General features: G+C 46.6%; 2 protein-coding genes across 2 annotated transcripts in view; one reads left to right on the forward strand and one right to left on the reverse strand.

Moving 5' to 3' along the window:
- hdlbpb (high density lipoprotein binding protein b) overlaps positions 1–24,010 on the reverse strand; it is a 118,169-nt gene that overhangs the window by 72,795 nt on the left and 21,364 nt on the right. The gene's annotated exons all lie outside the window — the stretch shown is intronic.
- Positions 300–23,409, forward strand: neurl4 (neuralized E3 ubiquitin protein ligase 4). The gene is made up of 28 exons (XM_064325199.1): positions 300–503; positions 4,876–5,344; positions 5,557–5,622; positions 5,763–6,190; positions 6,582–6,693; positions 7,204–7,292; positions 7,577–7,649; positions 8,010–8,283; positions 8,851–9,032; positions 9,741–9,826; positions 10,219–10,381; positions 10,550–10,760; positions 11,116–11,192; positions 12,076–12,154; positions 12,513–12,682; positions 12,879–13,007; positions 13,143–13,288; positions 13,529–13,762; positions 14,268–14,840; positions 15,110–15,274; positions 15,379–15,537; positions 15,640–15,819; positions 17,386–17,479; positions 18,100–18,207; positions 18,943–19,087; positions 19,536–19,648; positions 20,202–20,361; positions 20,602–23,409. The coding sequence occupies exons 1-28, from the start codon at positions 339–341 to the stop codon at positions 20,804–20,806; spliced, it is 5,055 nt and encodes a 1,684-aa protein (XP_064181269.1). The 5' UTR covers positions 300–338; the 3' UTR covers positions 20,807–23,409.

Below are 24,010 nucleotides of genomic sequence, written 5' to 3' on the forward strand. Positions count from 1 at the left end.
AAGCCTCTTGTATATCAGTTGTCAACCCAGCTTATTTTCGTCTAATGGTTTTATAAAATCTCACACACACACTGTTTGGATGACAACGAAAACCACGTCAAGATCGCTTTTTATTACCAAATTCAAGACAACTATCTGCTATGTTAATACAAGCACTCATTCCCGTCGGGATGTTTTAATACAGTCATCGCTGCCACACTACCGTAAAACAACAAGTGTGTGCGGCAGACCTTCTGCCGTACAACAGCGCTGACTGCTGCGCGGCAAAAACGTCATTGAAATAAACTGTATACGGGAAAAGGCGCAGCAGTGTCGTGAAGCGTGCCGCCCCAGCAAAAATGGCTGCGGAGTTGCACCCGCGCAGCGGAAAACTGATCGGCCTGTCTAACTCGAACCGAACCGCTCAGCGCAACCAACCGGTCCAAGAATTCAACCATGGCTTGGTTCTAAGTCGAGAACCGCTAAGGGACCGTGATGTCTTTACTGTCCGTATCGACAAGAAGGTAAACCACTTTAACTGGAGAGGGGAGATCCCAATGTTACACAGAGCCCAGAATGGATTGGACGGGGTTTGTGCGCCTGCTACCTGGCTGTAGCGGGTGAGCATGGTTTGACAACTGGACAGGAAAGGAGGAAGATTAGCAAGTACGATAATGCTCTAGCTGCCAATTATGTATAGAGAATTCAAGCTAGCTAACTTTACTCGTTGCCAACTAGTGTAACGTCAGATAACAGATGTTTACCTACTTGACTATATTGTTCGGTTAGCTACTTAGATAGCTAGCAAGCTAGAGACAGCTGCGGCATGTCTGCATCGTTGCGAGGGGTCTTTAATAGGTAACTGCCTAGCTAGCTGTTGCCGTCCCTTCTGTTTTGCTGGTGATCTGGCACAAGCAGGTGTCTTGTAATGGCGGTGGTAACATTTCAGGCGGATATCTCTACGGAGCCTTCCATGTCTTTCCAAGTTAACAGGCAGCAGGGAATCACACCGGCTTTGTTGCAAATTGTTTTGTTGTGCTAGGCATTGATTGAGGCGGGGACGGGGTTACGTTGATGGTTAGCATTAGCTGGTTATAGTTGACATGCATTTCCAATCCCGCTGCATCCGGGTGAATGACCCGATTCATGTTGCAAAAAGAAAAATGTAGTTTGTAGCTTTCTGTTTTTCTGGTGATTCCGATTCCAAACGTGCAGTTATCAGTGAGTTAACGTTAGCATATAGGTTGTCTCAATTTTATTTGAACCCAACTGCAACCTTCCTGTTGCCTGTCTGTATGAATGATTTTATGTCACTTACTCCTTGATTGTCTCTTTAGCTACTTCAATTTTCGCATCTCAACGGTTGCTGTGTGCTGGCTATGTTACTATCAACAATCTTGTAGCATGTCCAGTTACTTGGGCTTGTTGTGCGTACTCGAGAGGAAGGTAAAGTGTGAAGTATATAGCTAAACGTGCTGCTTTCGTAATGGGATAGTTCATGTGCAAGCCTTTTTACTCTTATTTACGTTTAAATTTATGTATTGTTTTTATCTGTTCTTTTCTTGAAAAGACAAATTGAAAGGACTTCATCTAGACCAAAATTGACCTTGCAGACGGTAGCTGGGTGGTATTTTGTGTTGCTGTCTTGTTTGTTTTGAATTAGCTTGCATTAATTTTACATGGATTGAACGCCTCATATCAATAAGTATTGATTCAGCAAGTATGTGGCTATGTTTATGCAACAACGATTCCTCTTTTCTGCACCAGTGCTTTGCTCTCTTGATAGCTGTTGTATCTCAAAATGTAAGACTGACATCGTGCCACATTCAGTTTCTCTGATGACAAACAAGTCTATCCTGCTGTGTGAACATGCCAGTGTCCCTTCCACCCTTATCCGTCATTGGCAAAGCACAATGCCTGTCTGTGCGCCAAGTCTGGTGCCAGCCCCTCATCACTTTACGGATATAGTAACCTGGTCATGCCCATATATTAGGGTGCATGGAATTACCACACACATATTACTAGTCTACACATATTATATCTAGTAGTGACAATGAGAGCAAGCTGAAAAGCAGTGCATGCACATTTGTCTCAGAAATATTGCAAAATATGCAGAATATCATGTATGTAAGGGCAAACTGATGACAATCATTGCACATACACATATCCGTTGTGTGCAGTTTTTGAAAAGGTGAGGTCTTCTCACATTCAGATGTAGTTCTCTGATATTTTATCAATGCCTAAATTTGAAAATGTCATGAAGTAAAAGAAAAAAATGACCTTGCGCTGTATTAACTTGCAAGTATCGCATTGCTAAGGTTTTATTGTGCCAAAAGGTCAAAAGGGCCAAAAGATTAGCCTAAATGTGCTACTTTTTGTGGAAATTAATGCATTGTGATGCAGTTCTTTTATTTCATTGCCGTGAAATACAGTATGACATCATTGGTTATAGAAAGCCTTTTACAGACTGCAGTGCAGGGAATCCATTGGTCTTCATTGTTTATTATAATAATGCTAGATATGGGCTCTATCTCTTGCAAGCAGTCATGTTGCTTGCTTTGCTGTTCACTCTAACAGTCAGAACATTGGTGCCCATTTCATATAGAGTATGAGTCATTCAAGTTATTAAAATACAAGTTGCAGCTGTTACTATAACATGCAGGATCAGGCTTATAATTGTCATCAAATGTTTGCATTTTATGATATTGCAGTGCAGTTACAGCCACACACATCTACATTATCTTGTATCATGATGGACTTAAATACTACATCATACAGATATACAAAAATATCATGGGTAGATTTGTCTGGCTTTGTTGTTAAAATGTAAATAGTATGAAAATGTTATTTATGGCAATAAAATTTAATATAAGCAAGCAAGATAGAAAGGAAATCATTTTAGTAAAGTAAAATGTACATAAAGTAGCTGAAATTTTACATGTTAGCATGTAAAATGTGGAAGTGGGAGAGTCTTCTGTTGATCAAAAGACTTCAGACCAAATCAATCAGCCATCTATGAGCTATTGGCATGGTGAGTGCTCGGTAAATCCAACTCTGCTTTGCTGGGGTAACTTGACAAATGACAAATTAATTTATTTTATAAATTGGTAATATGATTAATAATAGGTAATAGGTGATTTACAACAATGTTTTCAAGACCTTGATGTGTCTTTAGTTTGGGTTCCCTGGTCAAGATGCAATAACATGGTTTCACCTGGGATTCACACCTCATTTTGCGTCCAGTTGTGTACAGTGATATTTCTTACATCAGCTACATTGTAGCAAAGATGAAAAAGAAAGCAGCTGGCCTCTAAAGTGGTACACTAAAACATTTAACTATTATTGTCTGACAGAAAGACATCAAATAAAGTCTTCATAATTTATGCATATGTTGTCAACAGGAGGTTAGAAAGCACAAGAGACCTTGCCTTTTTCACAGGCTAAAAGTAGAGGCTCTTGTGTATGTCATGAATTCAGAAGTAAAATGAAGGCCGGCTCTCAGTCTGTTATGTAACCAGACGAGAGAATCTTTTCCACCTGGCTGACCAGTGGGCATCTCCTGTTGTTTAACCTATATCTGCAGGCTGCTGTAACACTGCCTTACATAGCAAAGAGAGGGAGAGTGAAGCCAGTTTTCCACTGACTGATGCTTTAGCTGCGTCTGGGATGCTCTGAAGCAAGCCAGGAAGGCATTTTACATTTCAGCTCGATAGCGCCTCAAGCCTTTAAAGTAACATTTGGCATCGTAAATATTCAACTATGTTGCGTCTGTAAGTAGGCTATATGTGTAAGGTCTTCTCACCAGATTTGAGTTTGCCTGTTAGCATACATGTGGAGGAAGACCTCGTGATGCCTGTGCTTTTTAAAAAAATGTTTTGGAGAGATCATTCCGAAAGCATGAAAAGCAGCTTTGTTTCCCTGAAATGTAGTATTGATATTTGAAAAACATTGGGCTGCCTAGCTTAGTGTAATTTTTTTTAAGGACACTTTTTGACTAATTTAAAGAATTAGTAGAATACCACTTTTTTTTGTATGTGTGGAGTTTTACATCCTTGTGTCAACCAAGGTCAGCTGGCTGTAGAAATGCACAGTGTAACTGGTCAGTAGAAACACAGCCTAAAAAAAGTGAAATTTAATCTGAGAGGGAAAGCCAGACATAAAGGGAAAACTTCACTGACTTTTAAAACATGAACAAATCGGCCTCCGGGGATTGGGAAGAGGTAAAAGAAGGACAGGGCGTGCCCTCAAGGTTACTCTGCATGTGCTATCAGCGCAGTGCGTGTTTCCTAATGGCTGATGGGAGATAATGGTGTGTGTGTGTGCGCACTCTGTACATTTCGGTTGTCAGTCCACCTTCCCTGTGCACCTTTGTTGCCATCATTTTGTTATCTGTCCCTCTCAGCTCTTTCATACGCCATAATAATCTTTTACTGTCACTGTTGTTTGTTATATCTTCGTTGTGTCACGTTATATTGTAAAAACATTTCAGTGCCATTATAAGCATTGCCAGTCATCATGTGATATCTAGTACACATTCACTCCTTAGGGCTGTACCGTATTTTTCTTCTCTTCTGGATTTCCTTTCCTTCCCTCCACACCATAAATCTTTATCAGTTTTTTATCTTTATAAAGCTAAATACTGCCTACCTGGCTGTGAAAAATATGTAAATATGTAAGTATAACTAACGATATTCCTGCCATTACTATTGACCCACTGAGTTATGATTTGGCTTGTTTTTCAACTTGCATGAATTTTGCATATTTACTGGTCATATTTATTTAGAGCTGTTTCATATTTGCTACACAAACTCTTAGCAGGTTACATGAGATGCACTGGTCTTTGCGACAGGCACTGTTTGAAACTGCGTGTTTTACTGACTGCTGACCGTGCTCCAGGTGAACTCGTGGAGCGGTTCCATCGAGATCGGGGTGACGGCGCTGGACCCAGCGGCCCTGGACTTCCCGAGCAGCGCCACGGGGCTGAAGGGCGGGTCCTGGATCGTGTCGGGCTGCTCGGTGCTGAAGGACGGGCGCTCGGTGCTGGAGGAGTACGGCCGGGACCTGGACCAGCTGGGCGAGGGCGACCGCGTGGGCATCCAGCGCAGCGGGCGCGGGGAGCTGCACCTGTGGGTGAACGGGCAGGACTGTGGCGCCGCGGCCAGCGGCCTGCCTGCCCGGCTCTGGGCCGTGGTGGACCTGTACGGGAAGTGCACGCAGGTCACGGTGGTCAGCTGCGAGCCACCGCCCCCCAGCTCCGAAGGGGAGGCCGAAGAGGAAGAGGAGGCGTCCGGCGTCCAGGACGAGAGCACGGCGGGGGCCGCGGCGGCCATGAGCGCAGCCGCTGTGAACGGAGACGTGGAGGAAGGTAGGAGGATGAGCTTCTATCTGTCATGGGTGTGATTGTTTTACATTTTACGCTTGCATTGTTTGAGTTGACTCCATAGTGCAGCTTATTTTTTGGTCGATGTCTGTTTTGGTGGAAATTATGTCACTTTGTTTGGTTTGCAAGACTGGGTTGATGCATGTGCTCCTCAGAGAGGGAAAAGTGAGGTTTTAATGGTTCCTCTCCCCCCTCAGTGGCTGAACTCCCTCGCAGTCAGAGCCGGCCAGACAAATTCCCAAATACCTTAGAGCCTGAAACGGGTGAGGGGAAGCCTTCTGTGTCATTAATACGATTGCAGGAGTCCATTATAATTACAGTACAGGGTGAATGTTGTCATGACTACTGTTACCAGACTCTCATTGCGGCTGTCGCTGATTTATTTATGTTTTTTTCTCCGCAGTGCTGACAGAGCATCAGCTTTTCGATGTGTTCAACAATGCCATAGTGAGCCTATACCGCTCCGAAGAGGAGGGCGGAGGCGAAGGAGGGGGCGGAGGAGGAGGCGGGATGTCTGAGGGGTCAAGGGGGGGCACGGGGAGCAGCAGCGGAGGGGTCGAGGGGAGCAGTGACAGTGGGGGTGGGGCTGGAGGCGGGGGCGGAGGCAGCACCAACAGCAGCCCGACCGGGGGCGGAGGGGGCATACCTGGACTGGGGGCGGGGTTAGGCGGAGTGATGACCAATGACGCGCTGCTCTTCCACGAGAAGTGCGGCACGCTGATCAAACTGAGCAACAACAACAAGACGGCGGAGAGGCGGAGACCCCTCGACGAGTTCAACAATGGGGTGGTCATGACCAACCGCCCACTGCGCCACAATGAGATGTTTGAGGTGAAGGCACTGAGAGTCTGCTGTGATCTTTGTCACTGATATATTATAGTTAAAGTGTGGACATTGGGAAGGAGGACAGTTTTCCTCTTTATGGTTTATTAGGATTTTATTATGTTGTATCTTGTGTGATGTAAGCTTTTGGAATTGTCATTTTTAGTACATCAAATGACAAGCCGAGATGGATTAATGGCCCATTCTTCTCATATGTCCACAAACATGTATATTTTTTTCTCTTCTCATTTATACATTTACATATACATGAGGGTTATGCCATATGTATATACGTAGTTCTGTTGTAAGCACATTGCCGTAGTGAAAGGTATTAAACAGAATGTTGCGTGTTATCGATTCAGCATTAAGGTTTAATTGTTTTGGACCTCTCCTCTCTCAGATCCGCATCGACAAGCTGGTGGATAAGTGGTCTGGGTCAATTGAGATTGGAGTGACAACCCACAACCCTAATAACCTGGACTACCCTGCAACTATGACCAACCTACGCTCAGGTACCGAGTTGCATGCTTCCTGGAGGAATCTTCTGTGTGCTGTGAAATGTAAGGTTTTTAAAGCTACCTCTTTAATTCATTTGCCAATTTACAGTGTGCTCATTAAGATTTTACAGTGTGTTTCACAACTAACAGACTTACAGCTCATGTGTAACAGCAGAGATGCAGTTCTCTGTCATTGCACAGTTGTACGTAACTACTTCTGATTGGATATAATTGGATGGCTTTTATGCCTAACTGAAAACAGCAGGATGCACCAGTCGAGTTTAATTTCACAATTAAATTTGTTATTGGGTCGTATATCGTGTGTAATGTTATATTGCGCGCAACTGAGTCTTGTAGTCCCGCCACTTTCTTACGTTTACTGAGCGGCAATGTCATTGCTTTGAGAGCCGTGCCTAATAAAATCTGATGGATTGATTGTTGTGCAGGTAATGTTCTCTCCGTGTCCGTGTCGTCAAGGTCACCTTTCAGCCGTTTGATTGATGGCTCGCGTGTGCGTGATTTCAGGCACAATCATGATGAGCGGCTGTGGGATTCTCACCAATGGAAAGGGGACCCGCCGGGAGTACTGTGAGTTCAGCCTGGATGAGCTGCAGGTCAGTGGCCATCGTCATCACTGTCGCTGTTCTCACTCTGTGTCACCCCAAATACTGTACGCTTCCTAGGCGGCTTCCCATCATGATGGTTGCTAGTTGCATTCATTGTCCACCGTCAGTACTGCGCCATTTCATAGTTTGTGATTGAGTCTGGCTTTGATCTCTCTATTTGAATGCGAAAGTATCATGCACATTGTCAGATACTTCAGTTTTGCACCCAGGTTGTTTTTTAAAATATATTTTTTATTTTGTCTTCAACCGCCCCGCCCCCCCCACCCACTCAGGAGGGGGACCATATAGGCCTGATGCGGAAGGCCAGCGGAGCTCTTCATTTCTATATAAATGGAATTGACCAAGGTAAGACTGGCATGCATTAACATTAGAAAACATGTGTTCAAGAGAGTTTCTGTCTGGGCCACAATTACCACACCTGTGCCTGTCATTTTGGCAGAAATATTTCTGTTTGATAACTAATCTTTATAAAAAGTACCCCTTTTCTAAAGGTCAGATTTGGAGCCTCGGTGTTGGCTCACATCTCTTTTTAACCAAATATGATCTTGAAATATAACCATTTGAGGAACTGTTGTGATAATATGCTGTGTTCTATGAGGAATGACATGATGTACAAAAACTTTATTAACCCTGCCTTAACCCCTTGCTGACCTTGTGTTGACCCCCGTAACCTTAGTTTGACCTTTTCTGACCTGGTGTTTTTAGGAGTGGCAGCTGCCCAGACTCCAGGCGTTGTGTATGGAGTCGTAGACCTCTACGGCATGGCTGTGAAAGTCACTATCGTCCACAACCACAACCACAGTGACAGGCTACGGCGGAACAATGCCATCATGAGGGCGCTGTCCCCTGACGTTGGCCGCCCTCGCCCGTCCCTCTCCCTCACCCCTGACCCGGACGCCCTAGACCGCCTCCTCTTCCACCCAAACTGTGGCCAAAAGGCAGCCATTATTAGTGATGGCAGGACTGCTCTGCGCCCACAGTGAGTCACATTTCCTTTGCTCTTTGTCTTTGGCAGTAAAGGTGTGTCCCTTTGTGCCATTAGAAATGGTCAGGAAAATTCCAGTAAATTCTCGGAAACTTTCCGGAAACTTTAGATGGGAAGTTAAGCTCAGGAATTTTGGAAATTTTGCCCAACTTCAATATAATTAAAGTTCAACTCAAACTAAATGGTCAATTTTTGACTTATATTAGTCAGTTTTTAAAGGTTTATGTTTCCATATGTATATCACATGGTAAATGCAGCCTGTGCAAATAACCCCCATACTTTCCGTTGTATTTCCGTTAATTCCCATATGCTCCCATTCATTTTGGTGTATTCCCAGTAATTCACATGGGAAGTTTCCACCCCTGAATTTTCCTAAAATTTTGCAACCCTACAGTAAATTTTAACTAAAGTTTAACTATGAAGAAAGTAAAACCTTTGCTGTCAGTTGTTGGGTCCCGTGGGTAAGTGTATTGGCCTTGCGATTCAAAACCGGAAAATGGTATTCACATTTGATTCCCTGCATGTTGTTTCTCACCCGCTTGTGTATTTTCTCTTGTGCAGTGCGACAGACGACTTTAACCACGGGGTGGTTCTGAGCAGCCGGCCGCTGCGCTCCAATGAGGTGTTCCAAGTGCGCATCGACAAGATGGTGGACAAGTGGGCGGGTTCCATTGAGATTGGCGTCACCACACACAACCCCGCCTACCTGCAGCTGCCTTCCACCATGACCAACCTGCGCTCAGGTAACAGGAGCACACCTGGTGTGCGCACACATATACACCAGGCCTGGGTCAAATACATATTTTAAATATTCTAGTTTTTAGATTGCTATAATTTGGTAAAAACTGCTGCACATCCATGAGAACCTTCAGTGAAAAATAACTGACCATACTTGTACATTTTTAAAAAGCTGTGGATACTGTGGAAACTTTACTGTTGTTAAGGGTCAAAGTATTTCAAACGTTATTGGAGTCACACGCACATAAACGTGCAAGTACACACACACTCACGCACACATGCTTACTGACACACACATGTATACTCAGATTAGTGGGAATCAGGTTGTGGTTTGCACAGTGTGGTCAAATATAGAGCTTATTGCCTCACATGAAATGCCTCACATTCATGCAATTTGAACTGCGCTATGCACATTGGTCATACATTCTGGGCTAAATGAAAACATGATAGTATCTGTTGAACCTTGTAAATACCTTCGGGTTCATGTGCATAAAGATTCTGAGTCTTCTCCAAAGAATTCTCTTAAAATACTGTAATTCATCTAGTATGCTTTATGAAGTAAAACTTCTGGAAACTAGTAAATCAGTGTTACAATCACCTGTTTATTTAGCATTCTCTCTGTAGCAAACCTTAAGGGTTGTATTTGTATGGTTAGGGTTATTTTATGTGTGATTACATTTCTCTCTTTTGTCATCACCTGCTCTGTATCTCAGGTACCTGGATGATGACAGGTAATGGAGTGATGCACAACGGAACCACTATACTTGATGAGTATGGACACAACTTGGACAGGCTCAAGGTGTGCGCCAAACTCTCCCCAACCCACAGCTCCACCCTCTCTTTTTATACCACCTCCCCCTCTACCCAGGCCACTTCTTTCCCAGGCCTCCTTCCTCTGTCTCACCCCCACCCTGAACCCATCTTTAGTGTACTGTGCCCTCTGTCTGATCTGAGCCCCAGGTTTTGAGTGTGCTGTGCCCTCTGTCTGATCTGAGCCCCAGGTTTTGAGTGTGCTCCGCCCTCTGCCTAATCTGAGCCCCAGGTTTTGAGTGTACTCCGCCCTCTGTCTAATCTGAGCCCCAGGTTTTGAGTGTACTCCGCCCTCTGTCTAATCTGAGCCCCAGGTTTTGAGTGTGCCCCGCCCTCTGTCTCATGCTGACAGCCGGCTCACTGTCTGTCTGTCTGTCCCAGGCTGGGGATACGGTGGGCGTGGTGCGGAAGGAGGACGGCAGCCTCCACTTCTTTGTGAACGGAGTGGCGCAGGGTCCCGCTGCCTGGAACGTGCCTCCCAGCGTCTACGCCGTGGTGGACCTGTACGGGCAGGCTGCCCAGGCCACCATCATGGATGACATGGGTAAGGGGGGAAGGGAGAGGGAGTGGCCTGGGATGTCGGCGCTGGTGGGGGTGGAGGGGGCTGGGAATGACAGGACAAGCATTAGCTGGGGAGGGATGTGCACGGCTGTCTGTTGTCAGTCCTTCCAGGATAGAGTTAAGTGACTCAGTATGCCCTGGACTCCCCCAGCTGATCTGCCCCCCCTACCTGAGGACAGCTCGGAAGGGCCCACGGCCATGTCCCCTGGCAGCCCATGCTCGGTGGGCGGGGGCAACGGTGCCAACGACCTGCGCTTCCACCAGCTCCACGGCACCAACGCGGTCATCACCAACGGGGGGCGCACTGCCCTGCGCCAGAACTGCCGCAGCGAGTTCAACGATGCCATCGTCATTTCTAACAGGTGAGGGACAGTCATGGGCAGGGCTGCCAGGTGAAATTCCTGTGCCTGGGACAAAATGATATTATTATATTATTCCTGGGCCCGGAGCAGTGGTATTTACCACAAGGTCACAGACCATTGGGTCCCCACCTCTTCCAGGGCCCGGGACAACCGGTACCCCGGTTTTAGAGTGGGGAGTGCCCTGCTGATTGAAATACTTCCTCTCTGGGTGAAGCTTCAAATGAATGTGACTCCTAGCTGCAATTAGTAGGGTCAAAATCAGATCTGGACTATGGAGTGCAAATTACAAAGTCACTAAGACCTGACTGGATGTGTGTGTGTGCATGTTTGTGTATGTGTTTGTGTGTCTGAACAGGTGCCTGAGAGATGGAGAGCTATTTGAAATTGTCATTCAGAAGATGGTGGATCGTTGGTCAGGATCAATAGAGGCAGGTGAGTCTGCATAGATATTAGAAACCAAGATACCTGTATGGACAGGAGATGGCTTGGAAGTACATATTTCATCAGTCCATTGTACAAAGAACTACACATCAACTGTACTACGTTAGGACAGTAGTACTAATGTAAGGAGGCTCAGCTTTTTCCCCTGCATTTTTACACCTACTGGTCTTACAAGTTTGAGTTATGTTCAGTGTCAATTCTTAATTCATGTGAAACAATGCCATATTTGATACCTTTTAGCAATGGCATTTTTGTAGCAATATTGAATTGATGTTTTTGCATTCTGTAATTGCTCTTCTGTGCGTTTTCCTCTGTTGATGTTGGGTGCAACAATCACGCCAAGTATTCAAATGTGATGACGCACGCATGCTGAAAGGGCAAGCGCCTAAAATCCAAAAAATGCTTTTAAAATCGGGTTTGATGTTGCTCAATGTTACTGAAAAAATATGCTATCGTCGGATTATCTTCTAAGAATAATAAATGCTCGATGTGCTCGTAGTAATAGCTTCATTTTCAATGGAACTCAAATCCGCCAAAGCTGAAAAACTATGGATAGACTTTTTAAACAGGAAGCACAATAAAGTGAATTAACAGTCATGGCTATTTCTTTAGTGTTGTGCTGTCCACTTGCTGTGTGGTTTGGGTTAGGGTTAGGGCTTTTCACACTTGTCTATGGCAGAGACTAACCGTGCGAACAGTAACTGAACCTCAGTTACCTGTCACAGCTTCAATATAATATGATTTACCATTGGACCCAGAAGAAATATTACCCTAATTGGATTCTCATGTGAAGGCCGGTTGTCTGTGCAGTTAATGTATCAAGCACTGAAACTCGTTTTTGCTTCTCACAAGCTAATGGTTTGCATGTTGCCAGGGGTGACCGCAATCAGGCCGGAGGAACTGGAGTTTCCCAACACAATGACAGACATTGACTATGACACGTGGATGCTGAGGTAGTGTGTGTGTCTGTATCTTGACCTCTATTTTCTGTATTGCACTGGTAACCAACCCTGTTATTGGAGATCTACTATCCTGTAAGTTTGCATTCCAACCCTAACAAAGCACACCACCTGAGCAGCGTAAGGTGTGCCAAATCAGGATTGAAATGAAAACCTACAGGTCTACAGATCTCCAAGAAAAGGATTGGTTACCACTGCTGTATTGCTTTCATAATTTGAAGCACAATGCTAGCTTGTAGCATATTGGTGGTATACTGGTAGCGTGTGCACAGTCAACTGTTTCCCTTCCGCTGTCCGTCATCTGCTCTTCTGCCTCCACTCACCCGCGCTCCTCTCGCCGCCCCGCCCGCAGCGGGACGGCCATCATGCAGGACGGGAACACCATGCGCAACAACTACGGCTGTGACCTGGACTCCCTGACCACGGGCTCTCGCATCGGCATGATGCGTTCGGCCACCGGCGACCTGCACTACTACATCAATGGGGTGGACCAGGGTGTGGCTTGCACTGGGCTGCCACCAGGTAAAGGTGAATGGAACCAGTTTACTCACCCAAACCACCTTCCCTTTCCCCATATACAGACCCGTGCCTTAGGGCAGGCCATGCTTGTACCCCCCCCCCTTCCCATTTGTATCTGGCTTGTGCTGAAAGGTGTTTGCCTTCCAAAGATGCGGTGAACCCGGTAAACCCCTCTTCCCTGTCGCTTCCTCTCTTCCAGAGGTGTACGCTGTGATTGATTTGTATGGCCAGTGTGTCCAGGTGTCCATCACCAGTGCCTCCGGGCCACTGGACAACAGCCTGTGTACCAGCAACATCACAGAAAAGAGCTTTCCCATCCACTCCCCAGGTACTGCGTGGTTGTGTCAGGGCATTTGTGTGATTGCGCACGTGTGTGATCCTGCATGGACTTGCATCTGTCTCTCTAATTCTGCACCTTTGAAATGCTCTCTAACCCTTTCTTTTTGTCTCTGTCTCCCTCTAGTGGCAGGAGTGGCTCACCGCTTCCATAGTAAGCACGGTAAGAATGCGGTGCTGCTGCGGGAGGGCTGCCAGGCAGTGAGGGTGGGCGGATACGCTCACGGAATCGTCTTCAGCGCCAAGGAGCTCAAGACCGATGAGCTCTTTGAGGTGAGAGGGTGAGGGAGGGGGAGGAGTGAGGTAGTGGGCAGAGGGTCAGTGGGTGCAGCGTATTCTAGAACATTCCTCCAAGATAAAGGTCCCCGTAAACAATTGAGTTGTGCTTTGTGTAACATAGATATAACACTGTTCTCAGAGGTCCTTTAACCTTCTGCTCACCAGCTTAAAGCCAGAGAGAGAAGTTTGGCAGACTGAACAGTGTAGTAATTTGTAATGCTCTCCCCCGCACAGGTGACGATTGATGAAGTGGAGGAGCAGTGGTCCGGCTCCCTCCACGTGGGGCTGACCACCCTGCAGCCCACAGACCTGCCGTCCTGCCCCATGGGCGGCCTCTCGCCCTCTCTGCCCCAGCTGAGGACCAAGGTCACCTGGCTGCTGGCCGGGTCGGAGGTGCGACGCAACGGGGTGCTGCAGAGGCAGAACTACGGCTGCTCCCTGGACCGGCTGGCGGTGAGGAGAGGGGGGGCTCGGTGGTGAATGAGAGTCGGGAGTTGAAGGGGACCCAGGGGATCATGGAAGAGTGGAGGCGAAGTGGAGATGGAGGGGAAGATGGAGTCTGTGCTGGGTGGGTGGATGGGAGGATGTGAGATGCGAGTGATGAAGGGAAGGGGAGGAGTACAGAACAATGATGGTCGGAGTGTAGCACAGTGGGTAAGGAACTAGACTTGTAACCGAAAGGTCGCAGGTTCGAGGGTGGACACTGCCTGTACCTTGAGCAGGTATTAAACGATGCTCAGTTATATTCCATGTATAATGGATACAATGTAAATGCTTGTGAAAAGTTGTGTAGTCGCTCTGGTAAGAGGTGCAAACCGTAATGTAAGAGATGGGTGGATGACAGATGCAAACTCCTGATGACAGGAGTAGAGAGGAATGGAAATGGGCCTGATATCACAGGTTTCAAATGTGTATCACGGATTCATTGGGTCAGGTGTAGTCTGTTGACGCTGTGTCGTCGGAGGGACCGTAGGGTGAAGAGATCGTAGCAATGACATCTGATCGACGGGAGACTGGCTGCTCATGCTGTGGCAAGGTACCATGCCGTACTCCCAATACACTTACACTGTACCAGCTGAGCCAATGCACCTGCTCACGCACAAACACACACACACACACACACACACACACAAACACACACGCAAACACATATGTGCACACTGAAACACAAGCGTGCGTACACACACACACACAAACACGCTCAAATACGAACACACATACGCAACTGCACATGCACAAGCAAATGCACACACTTACAGGCAGGCAAATGCACGCATACACAAATGCACACACGTGCACATGTAGGCAAACCCACAAAGACGCACGCACGCAAACGCAAAAGCACACATGTGCGCACAGACACACGCGAGCAGCCGCTGAGCGTGTTCTCTCTCCTCTGCAGAACGTGTTTGCGGTGCTGGACCTGTACGGCAGGGTGACGGCGGTGTCCATCGTCAGCTCCACCGTGCTGGAGGACACGGAGAGCACCAAGGCTCCGTCGCTCTCCTCTGAGAGCTGCAGCGAGGGGGAGGACGACAGCACTCCGGTGAGAGGGAGGAGGAGGGAGCAGGGGAGAGCCACTGAAAACGCCTACGATGAGGGGAGGTGGAGTGGCCTACAGCTGTTGCAGGGCTATGGCTATGGCAGTGAAGTTAGCGAGGTGGAAGCTCAGGATTGTAACAGTATTAAAGTTAGCACTGTTAGTAGGCCCCATATAGGCTAGCTGGTGTATACAGGAGCGGAAAGTAAAACGGTACCGCAGGCATATCTGTTTCTCTGACCGTATGCACCTCCCCCGCCACACACTTCCCGCAGTGTGAGAATGAGGCTGCCTTGGTTCCTGCGGCCATGACGTTCCTGGAGAATCATGGGAAGAACATACAGCTGTCCAATCAGAATCTGACCGCTGCCCGGGTGTCCAGCTACAACCAAGGCCTACTGGTCACAGCGCAGCCTCTCTCCCGACAGCAGCTGTTCCAGGTACAGCAACTGAAGTGTGTGTGTGTGTGTGCGTGTGTGCGTTGTGTGTGTGTGTTGCATGTTGCAGTTTGCAGGCAGTTCTGACCACATCATTGTGCTGGCAGTTTCAGATTGACCGCCTTAACCCGTCCTGGACGTCCTCCCTTTCTCTGGGTGTGATTGGCCACTCCCCCGACCGCCTCAACTTCCCCTCCACGGCCTGCTGTCTGAAGCGCTCCGCCTGGCTGCTGCAGCGAGACTCCGTTTTCCACAATTCTCTCAAGGTGCCCTTAGACCCGCCTCCCCCTCCGTGCCCCCCCAATCACAGTACTGTCTCTCAGTCCCGCGCTGACACGCGTTCGTCCCCTCCTGCCTCTCCCTCACAGATCTGTGAGAACTACGGGCCCAACCTGGACACCTGTCCCGAGGGCACGGTCCTGGGTCTGCTGGTGGACGGGAACAGCTGCCTGCACCTCTACGTCAACGGGATGGACCAGGGCGTGGCAGCGCAGGACATCCCCAGCCCCTGTTACCCCCTCATTGACCTTTACGGCCAGTGTGAGCAGGTCGGTGTGCCTCCTCTTTAACTGCGGCCTGAATTTCAGAAACCATTCGGGTTTCCAGAGAGTGCTGTAGAAAAAGGAAAGTGGAGATGAGGTGTTGTTGATGAGGGTGCAGCTGGAAAGCGGTTGCCGATGCGACACGTTTCAATTTTCAGAGCAGTCCCATTTCACCAGAGAACAGTGACTCATCTGGACTTATAATGTGATATTGAGTTATTTGTTTACCAAATTTGCTGTTAATGCCACAGTGTTTTGCGTAGACACTTTAATTTGTTCAATTATTTTAAAAAATGCCAGGAAACCTGTGATTACTTATCCCTATGGAAACCACATTGTGGGAATCATTTTAACATTACAGGGCTGTGGAATCTGCCGGAAGCAGGCAGTAGGAGGATTAAGAGAGTAGTCTTATGCAAACTTCTAACATGCACACTGCATTAGAGGGGTAAAAAGGGGATTTTCAGGGTGCAGTGTGAATGGTACCTTTCCTGGTGCAAAGGGCAACCAAAAATGATTGCCTTATTTTTAAAGCTAGCACATGGGCAGCATGTTTGGTTTTGTTGGATGTGAAGAGGCTCTAAGCCTCTTGAAAATAATGTGCTAATGAAAGAAGATTATTAAATCTATATGATCCAAAGTGAGCTTATATATTCTTATGGCTAAGACCACAATTCCATGTGTACAGCCTGCTAGCCCTGCCCGCCAGAGATAGAGTTTAATTTGAATAAATATAATGTAACCATACAGTTTTGTAAGTAATTTTTTACTATAGTTTATTGCTTAAATCATTGGTTTTATGTTTTTTAAGACGATAAAGTTCAGATTTTAGAATTCCCCTATTGCAAATCCCTCTGCATTTACTCAGGTCCCAATGTGGCTACAGCAAGCTTTAATCTTCTAAACCTTTGCCATTTCACCTTATTCCTAAAATACCCTCACCCCAGCAAACGTAAACTGCATCCATAATCCTATTTAGAGGCCCCAGGGTCAGGTCTTTAACCCAAATCTGTACCAGCCTCAAATTGCGGCCTCTTGTAAGGTGTAGCGTAGATTATGTCCACATATAGTGAGCTGTAGTCCCATGTTTGGGACAAATATATATTTTTTCTTGATTTGTACTTCACAGTTTTAGACCTTACAAAACTCCTCGTGTTGACAAACGCCAATAAAGGCAATTGAAAGCCTAGTCTAGATACTAGAAAATCAAGACTAGATACTGAAAGTCCTCTTATAACCTGCACAAAGGAAGCAATTGAACACACCTAACCCATCAGAAACACCTATGAACCCATTTGTCCCAAAGATTATGGTGTCCTGAAATGGGGTGTCCATGTATAAAACTCTGTAATTTCTACATGGTGAAACCAAAATGTATAAATTACCCTTTAATACAATGTCAGAATCTGCACTTTAGCCACTTGTGAATCATTTTATTACAAATCTAAAATTGTGGAGTACAGAGCCAAGTCAGGAAAAAAATGCCCTTGTCCCAAACCTTATGGAGCTCACCATATATTATGCTGCTTGTCTCATCTTGAGGGAATGTCATTTGTCATGTTGCCATGGCAGGTTACCATAGTGACCAACGATTTGCCAGCGGTGGGAAGGGAGAGTGGAGAATCCCGTTGCCAGGGTGACATGGAGAAGGCTGATATGGTTGATGGTAAGATGTCTATTCATTGTTTTAGTTCTTGTATTGCTCATAATAATGTAGCAGTAATTGTTGTAGTCAGACTTGTTTTTTAATAGGAAAAATGCTTGTATTACTACTTGCCACTACTATTAATGTTGCGACTACTAATAATGCTTCTATCTACTCTCCTACTAATATTGTCCCTAAGCATTGAGAAGCATAGTGATTTTCTTCAACAGGTTTTCATGTCATGTAGATAATTATCACCTACTTTCATTGCATGATAAAATCCAGCTTTAAGTAAGACCACGCAGTCAGCGGAAGTGCTGGCACGGTTTTGCCATTGTGTTTGCCGTTTGAATGCCGCTCGCTTGGCAGGTTTCCGTCTGTGGACGGCAGAGCTCAGTTGGCGAGTGAGTCGGGTACATTCTCGCAGGGTGATTAATATGCACCACGTCAATAAAAATTTCATGAGAGAAAGCGGGCTAGTTTTAGCAGTAGCTTATTAAACCTGCGCGGCACAAAACAGACTGTCGTGTCATCTTCCTCCTCCTCTGCTCTCTTGTATCCTATTAGTCTCTCTCACCCTCTTTGTGTGGCTCTGTTTCTGTGTAATATATTTCCCCCTCTCTCTCTCTCTCTCCCTGCAGGGATCAAAGAGAGCGTGTGCTGGACGCCGCCGCCGGAGGTGAACCCCAACAAGACCTGCGAGTACCAGGCACTCTGCTCCCGCTTCAAAGACCTGCTCACTCTGCCCGGTGAGTGCCACACTCCCCCAACCCGCTCTCTCTGCCCCTCTGATATTCTCCTCCAATCACACACTCCCCCAGCCCACTCTCTCCGCCCCTCTGATATTCTCCTCCAATCACACACTCCCCCAGCCCACTCTCTCCTCCCCTCTGATATTCTCCTCCAATCCCACTCTCCTCCCCTCTGATATTCTCCTCCAATCCCACTCTCCTCCCCTCTGATATTCTCCTCCAATCACACTCTCCTCCCCTCTGATATTCTGCTCCAATCCCACTCTCCTCCCCTCTGATATTCTCCTCCAATCCCACTCTCCTCCCCTCTGATATTCTCCTCCAATCACACTCTCTGTCCTGAGCCAGTCTGTCCCTCCTCCGCTCTCAGCTTGGCGTGCTCTGGTGCAGTAAAATCTCCCATGAGTCAGTATGGGCTCATGCTGCAGGTTTGGTGTCAGTGACGGCATGTACAGTATTACCTCAGATAGGTAAAAATGGATTTGTGGTTTGTGGTAGACAGGTGTACAGGTGTAGTCTGCCCACCCACAGTGAAGCTCCAGCGCCTCACAGTCCCAGCATTCACTCTGTTTTATTCCCCCCTTTCATGTATACTTCCTTTGCTTGTATCCATCCCCCCTGCACCCCCTCTGCTGTATTTTCTCTTCCCTTACTCATCCTCTTTCACCCCCCACTCCTCCCCTCTCATCTTCTCACAACTCCTGACTCCATCTCTCTCTGTCCCTCTGCCAGATGGCTATTTTAACGAAGACGCCAAGTACAACCTGTGTTACTGTGAGTCCTGCCACAAGTTGCGGGGGGACGAGGCGTACTACAAGCGCGGGGAGCCCCCCCGGGACTACGCCCTTCCTTTCGGCTGGTGCCGCTTTGCACTCAGGTCAGTTAGTCCGCCGTGCGGCCTCGACCGAGCTCACACACACACACACACACACACACACTATACATTCCCCTGTGCTGTTTCTCTGTTACTCGTGTCCTCATCAGATTGAGTGGCTCAGCATATTTAGCTTTTCCCCTTTTAGATATATATCTGGCCAGTGATCGATGTACAACAGATTCAGGTTAATCCAGGCACTGGCAGATGTGTATTCAGGTTTTAACTGATTTAAACCCTTATTGGCAATAGCCTTCATATGACTAGTAACTGTAGTTCAGAGGGTAGAGGCTTTAGGAAACGTCATCATCCTGGAGCCCAAGGTTTGGAGTAGTCCACCCGTGCCTGACATTTAAAAGTGTGCGGCGTACCGATGGACGTCATTGCTCGTGAATTATCGATGTGTTCATTCGCCGGCGAGAGGTGGGCTGATGGATCTGCTCTGTGACAGGATCAAGCCCCACTGTGAGGTGTCCAACGCGCTGAAGAAGTGGCACATCGCCTATCACGGCACCAGCGTGGGCCACCTGAGGCGCGTCCTGGATCACAGCCAGCTCCTGTCAGGTGGGCCCATTACACGGCTGAGCGTCTGATCGTCAGCACCCGGTCATCCGTGAAGAAAAAAAGAAATTACCGCTGAATTATTGATGCGGAGCGTCTTAAGTGCTCAAAAGTCTATTAGAGTTCCTATTCCTGCCCTACTGCGAGCGTCTGGTGGTCTCCTTAGTGGATTACATCACTGCGAGGCGCAGTGTGATTAAGTGAGGAGTCGGAACGGAAGATGAAAGTCGGGGAGAGAGGGGAAGAATGACACACTACATCGTGTATCAGCAAAAGATGGATGTACATTTGCTATATTGAGATTTTAAAATTATAACGATAACCATACAATGCAAAAATATCAGTCTTTACCGTATTGGTATGTAAGCTCACGTACTCATTAACAAGAGCAAAAGTAGCAATTAGTTTTTTAGATTCATTATTATCTTTAACGGACCTATAACACATTTTGGTGCAGCTTTTTGATCGAGCGCAACGCATCTCTGAACTTTTTAGAGTGAGAAAAATGACAAATCACAGAGAAACTGCCTCACAGGGGTTCTGTCATCATCTGCAGGCACGTCGTCCATCTTCTCGGTGGCACAGGTGAAGACGGAGAGCCAGAACGGCTACAGCGGGTCCGAGGAGAACAGCGCTCCCGACAGGGAGGTGCCAAGAATACAGCTGTCTCCCACCATGCGTTATTCCGGACTGGAGACCTTCGCCCCCAAAGTGCAGTGAGTTTGGGTTTGGGGAGGGTGTGAGTGGAGGTAAATGGAAGACAGTGGTATGGGGAGAGGTGGGATGTGTTACAAGTTTGGTGGGGAATGGGACTTGAGACTTCAGCAGGCAATGGCCTGTGTTGTGGTGTGTTGGGTTTGGATTGAAGAGGCCCTGATGAATGTTACCCAGGCAGCTCCCTGTGACCCCATGTCCCTCAACTCCCTCCTCTCTCTCTCTCCCCGTTTCATCCCCAGATTCCGAGACCCCCGCTCGCACCGCTATCACCAAGCGCAGGTAGGCTTCCAAGTGTGCGTTCGGCCGGGCTCCTACAAGGCCGGGCCCCAGACCCTGGGGCTGAGCGAGTCTCTGGACCCCCGCTTCAGCAACACCGAGATCGAGTGGATCACCAAGGAGAAGGGCGGCACTCTGCTGTACGGCCTCCTCGTCCGGGTAGAGTGAGGGTCGGGGGGCGGGGTCTGCTCATGACCGCCCCCCCCCCTCCCCCCCCGGCAGCAGACAAAAATTCCAAACTTCCCCCGCTCATCCCCACCCCCAACATCTGTGACTTTTTTGGAATTATCAGCCGGGGATGGTGTTGATAAACAAGCATAGACTTCTCGGTTCTATTTTGGTTGTTTTTGAAAACTGTTTTTGTGGGGAAGGTGGGGTGGTTTCAGACAGGAGAGACACTGCCTGCACTTTATGTTTTGGACACAAGTGGGCGATTTTTAAACTTCTCATCAATTTGATACTCCATTCACTGCACTTTTCACATTTCTCTCTCTCTCTCACACACGCACACACACATTCATCTCCCACTTCTCTCTTCTCACTTCTGTCCTTCTCCTCTTCTATTCTCTTCTCTTTGGGAACTCTGTTTCCAAAAACCTGTGATCTTTTTTTACTTTCATTCCCAGCCCTTAGTTTGTTCTCTTGGTCTTTTTTTTCATAACCATACGACTCCCCGTTTTTTTGTTGGTCTTGTTTTGTGGTTGAGGGCATAATTACTGTCCTCTGTGAGAGGGACGAACCCGTAGCCGGGGCAGTGCTGCTCTGGGCTTGCACACCAAACACTACCACCTCCTCCCACTCTCCGCTCAGCACCGTCTGGACTCTGTGCTTTTTTAGAACTCTCTGGGGAAGAAAAAAAACTTTCAAATGGAAAAAAAAAACTGTTGAAAGATAACAAGAACAAACAAACAAAAAAAAAAAAGACTTGAAAATGAAGTTCAAATCAGGAGGAGACCTGAGAATTACCACAGGGAGAGGAAGAGAACCCTGAACTGGAGAAATGTTTACACTGACATGTCCTGTAAATGTACGTGGATCCTCTCCACCTCTCCTCTCCCTCCTTCACTCCAGTCTGTCTTTTTTTTTTTTTTTTTTTTTTTGGTCGGGTTTTTTTTTGTTTGTCTTGATGCCAGTTTGCTGTCCCCACCCATTTTATCAATGCTGAGCACGTTCACACAAACTGAATCATCTGTCTCTCTGAGAAAAAGGATTTTTAGTGCTGCGTTTGCAGCAGGGCTAATCAGCTTTCGTCCTGTAGGGTAGGTAATTCAATAGGGCCCCTCAGCGCTGGTTCTCAGAGGGCCGTGGTAGCTTAAGGCAAATCCGGCTGTTGGTCCTGGAGGGCCAAATTGTCTACGAGAATCTCAGCTTCTGTAAGGACAGTAATATTTTTAGATTACTACCACTTTCAGAACTGTGGAGAAAGTTCAATTGGTGCAGCCTAGATGATGATGAGACCAAACTGGCTGCCACATGTAGCTTTCATATAGAGTGGAGAAGCTAGAAACCAATGACGCTTAATAGGAGCATTTTTTCGAGCTGCAACCTCAGAGGGATGAGAAGCATGTCAAATAGTTTTGATAGCCTTTAGGTTCCTGAAAGGATACCATAATCTTTTTGCAGCATCGCATACATGCAGGCTCCATCCTGATGCACTGAATCACAATCAAGTGTTACCTTTCTAGTTTGGGCCCTCCTTTAGAATAAGGGTTAAAGTTCATTGTCCGTGTTTACCGCACTGCGGTTTGGTCTGGGCTGTCAAAGCGAGGGGGAGGGGGAGGGAGAGGGGGGAATCCTCTCAGAAACCCTCAAAGATGTTCCAGGATCAGTTTGGAATCAGATCTGTAGCATTGCAAGATGGATTCCAGAATCTCTGACCTTCAGTTTATCCAACCTCTGCATTCTGTTCGCTTGAAGGGAGATTTGAGAGGCTTGCGACAAATATAGGTGCAACAAGATAGACAGTCTTGTGTAGTATTTCAGTATTATGGCCGTATCACACCTCCTGTGTTCCTTATGTTTACACTGTGGGCTTATGCTTAAGCCATTGCTTCCGCTAAACGTTTTGCTCATTTGTCATTGCTGCACAGTGAGATGTGGCTCCAGCCATTCAGTGGTGTGCCTAGGTGCTGACATGCAAGGAATATAGGGAAATGGAGTCTATTAAATTGTGGCCCTGATATGAGAGCTCACAAAGCAGATACATTTTTTCTTAAACTTGAGTTCAGTTGTTCTTGTTCACTCAAATGACATTTACTGATAAACAATACTGACAAAGAGCTTATCCCGTTCCAAAAGTATCTGGAATTTGAATGACCCACCACTATCTCCAAAGCATATCTTAATTTAAAAACAGCACTTTTGTGTCTTTCATTTTGTTTTTGTTGCCAATTTGATGTATATTGGTATATATTTTCATGTCAAATCCCATGAGTTTGCCAATAGTTCCTGGGCAATACCGTTTTCATCTCAGTCATGGAGAAGTTGGGTTGTCTGGGTAATGGAGTTACATTAGTTGCCTCAAACAGAATGTGTGCTCTAATTTATTGGGGGGGGAGGGGGGGAAAGAGATAAAAGTGCTTGCAATGTCCAATTAAAATGTGAAAAAGTGGGTTGTTGATGCCCAGTGCTGCTTTTTTAAAGAATTAATTTGTATTATTTGTTTTTATTTTGTTTTTTGTTTCTCTTATGTTGTACAGACTGTTACATAACATAAATCATATCTTCCTGATTTGTAAAGAACAAATAGAAAGTATGCACATTGTATGAAATTAAGTAGTCTGGTCTGGTTTTTAGCTGTCTGTCGTGCTAATGTGTTACGTCTTGTCTTTGTCCGTTTAATTCTGTATAATTTGTTTTCCATGCTCAACAAATATAAATTTTGTATGTCCTCTAAACCAAGGTAGCTGTCCTGAAATAGAATGAGACAGCCTCCAGAATGAGACAGGACCTAGATTTGAGTTGGCGCGTGTGTCATTGTCACTCTTCATGTTGGGTCATCTTGCTTGAGTAGCTGATGTGAGGTTGTGAGCAGAACTTCATCTGGTCAGCCGGAGGGTCCCTCTTTATTGAGGGAATGACCCACAACTTTGTTGCTAAGACACCCAGCCTCGATCCACCAGTTTGTGAATACTGCCGTAATCCCCTCCCCATTCACTTTTCCCCCTCCATTACGTTCACACCAAATTGTCAAATGACCACTTTGATGAACAGTTTTGATCACTGGAAAATTGCTAGAGATGAATGATCTTGAAAGGTGGATGGGAAAAGAATGGATTAGATACCCTCATTGGACTTTTGTCTTCGTAAATGGCTTCAAAAAGTGTAAGACCCCTTAAGACATTCCCATGGTCTCATATCAAATTGATCTTT

Source organism: Anguilla rostrata, chromosome 3, assembly GCF_018555375.3.
Source record: "Anguilla rostrata isolate EN2019 chromosome 3, ASM1855537v3, whole genome shotgun sequence".
NCBI lineage: Eukaryota > Metazoa > Chordata > Actinopteri > Anguilliformes > Anguillidae > Anguilla > Anguilla rostrata.

Bases quoted from the DNA above. Each gene is read 5' to 3' on its own strand.
- neurl4 (XM_064325199.1), top strand. From the start codon at position 339: ATGGCTGCGGAGTTGCACCCGCGCAGCGGAAAACTGATCGGCCTGTCT. The intron at 12,155-12,512 runs GTAGTGTGTGTG...CCCCGCCCGCAG, and splicing joins TATGACACGTGGATGCTGAG to CGGGACGGCCATCATGCAGG. The intron at 13,008-13,142 runs GTACTGCGTGGT...GTCTCCCTCTAG, and splicing joins CTTTCCCATCCACTCCCCAG to TGGCAGGAGTGGCTCACCGC.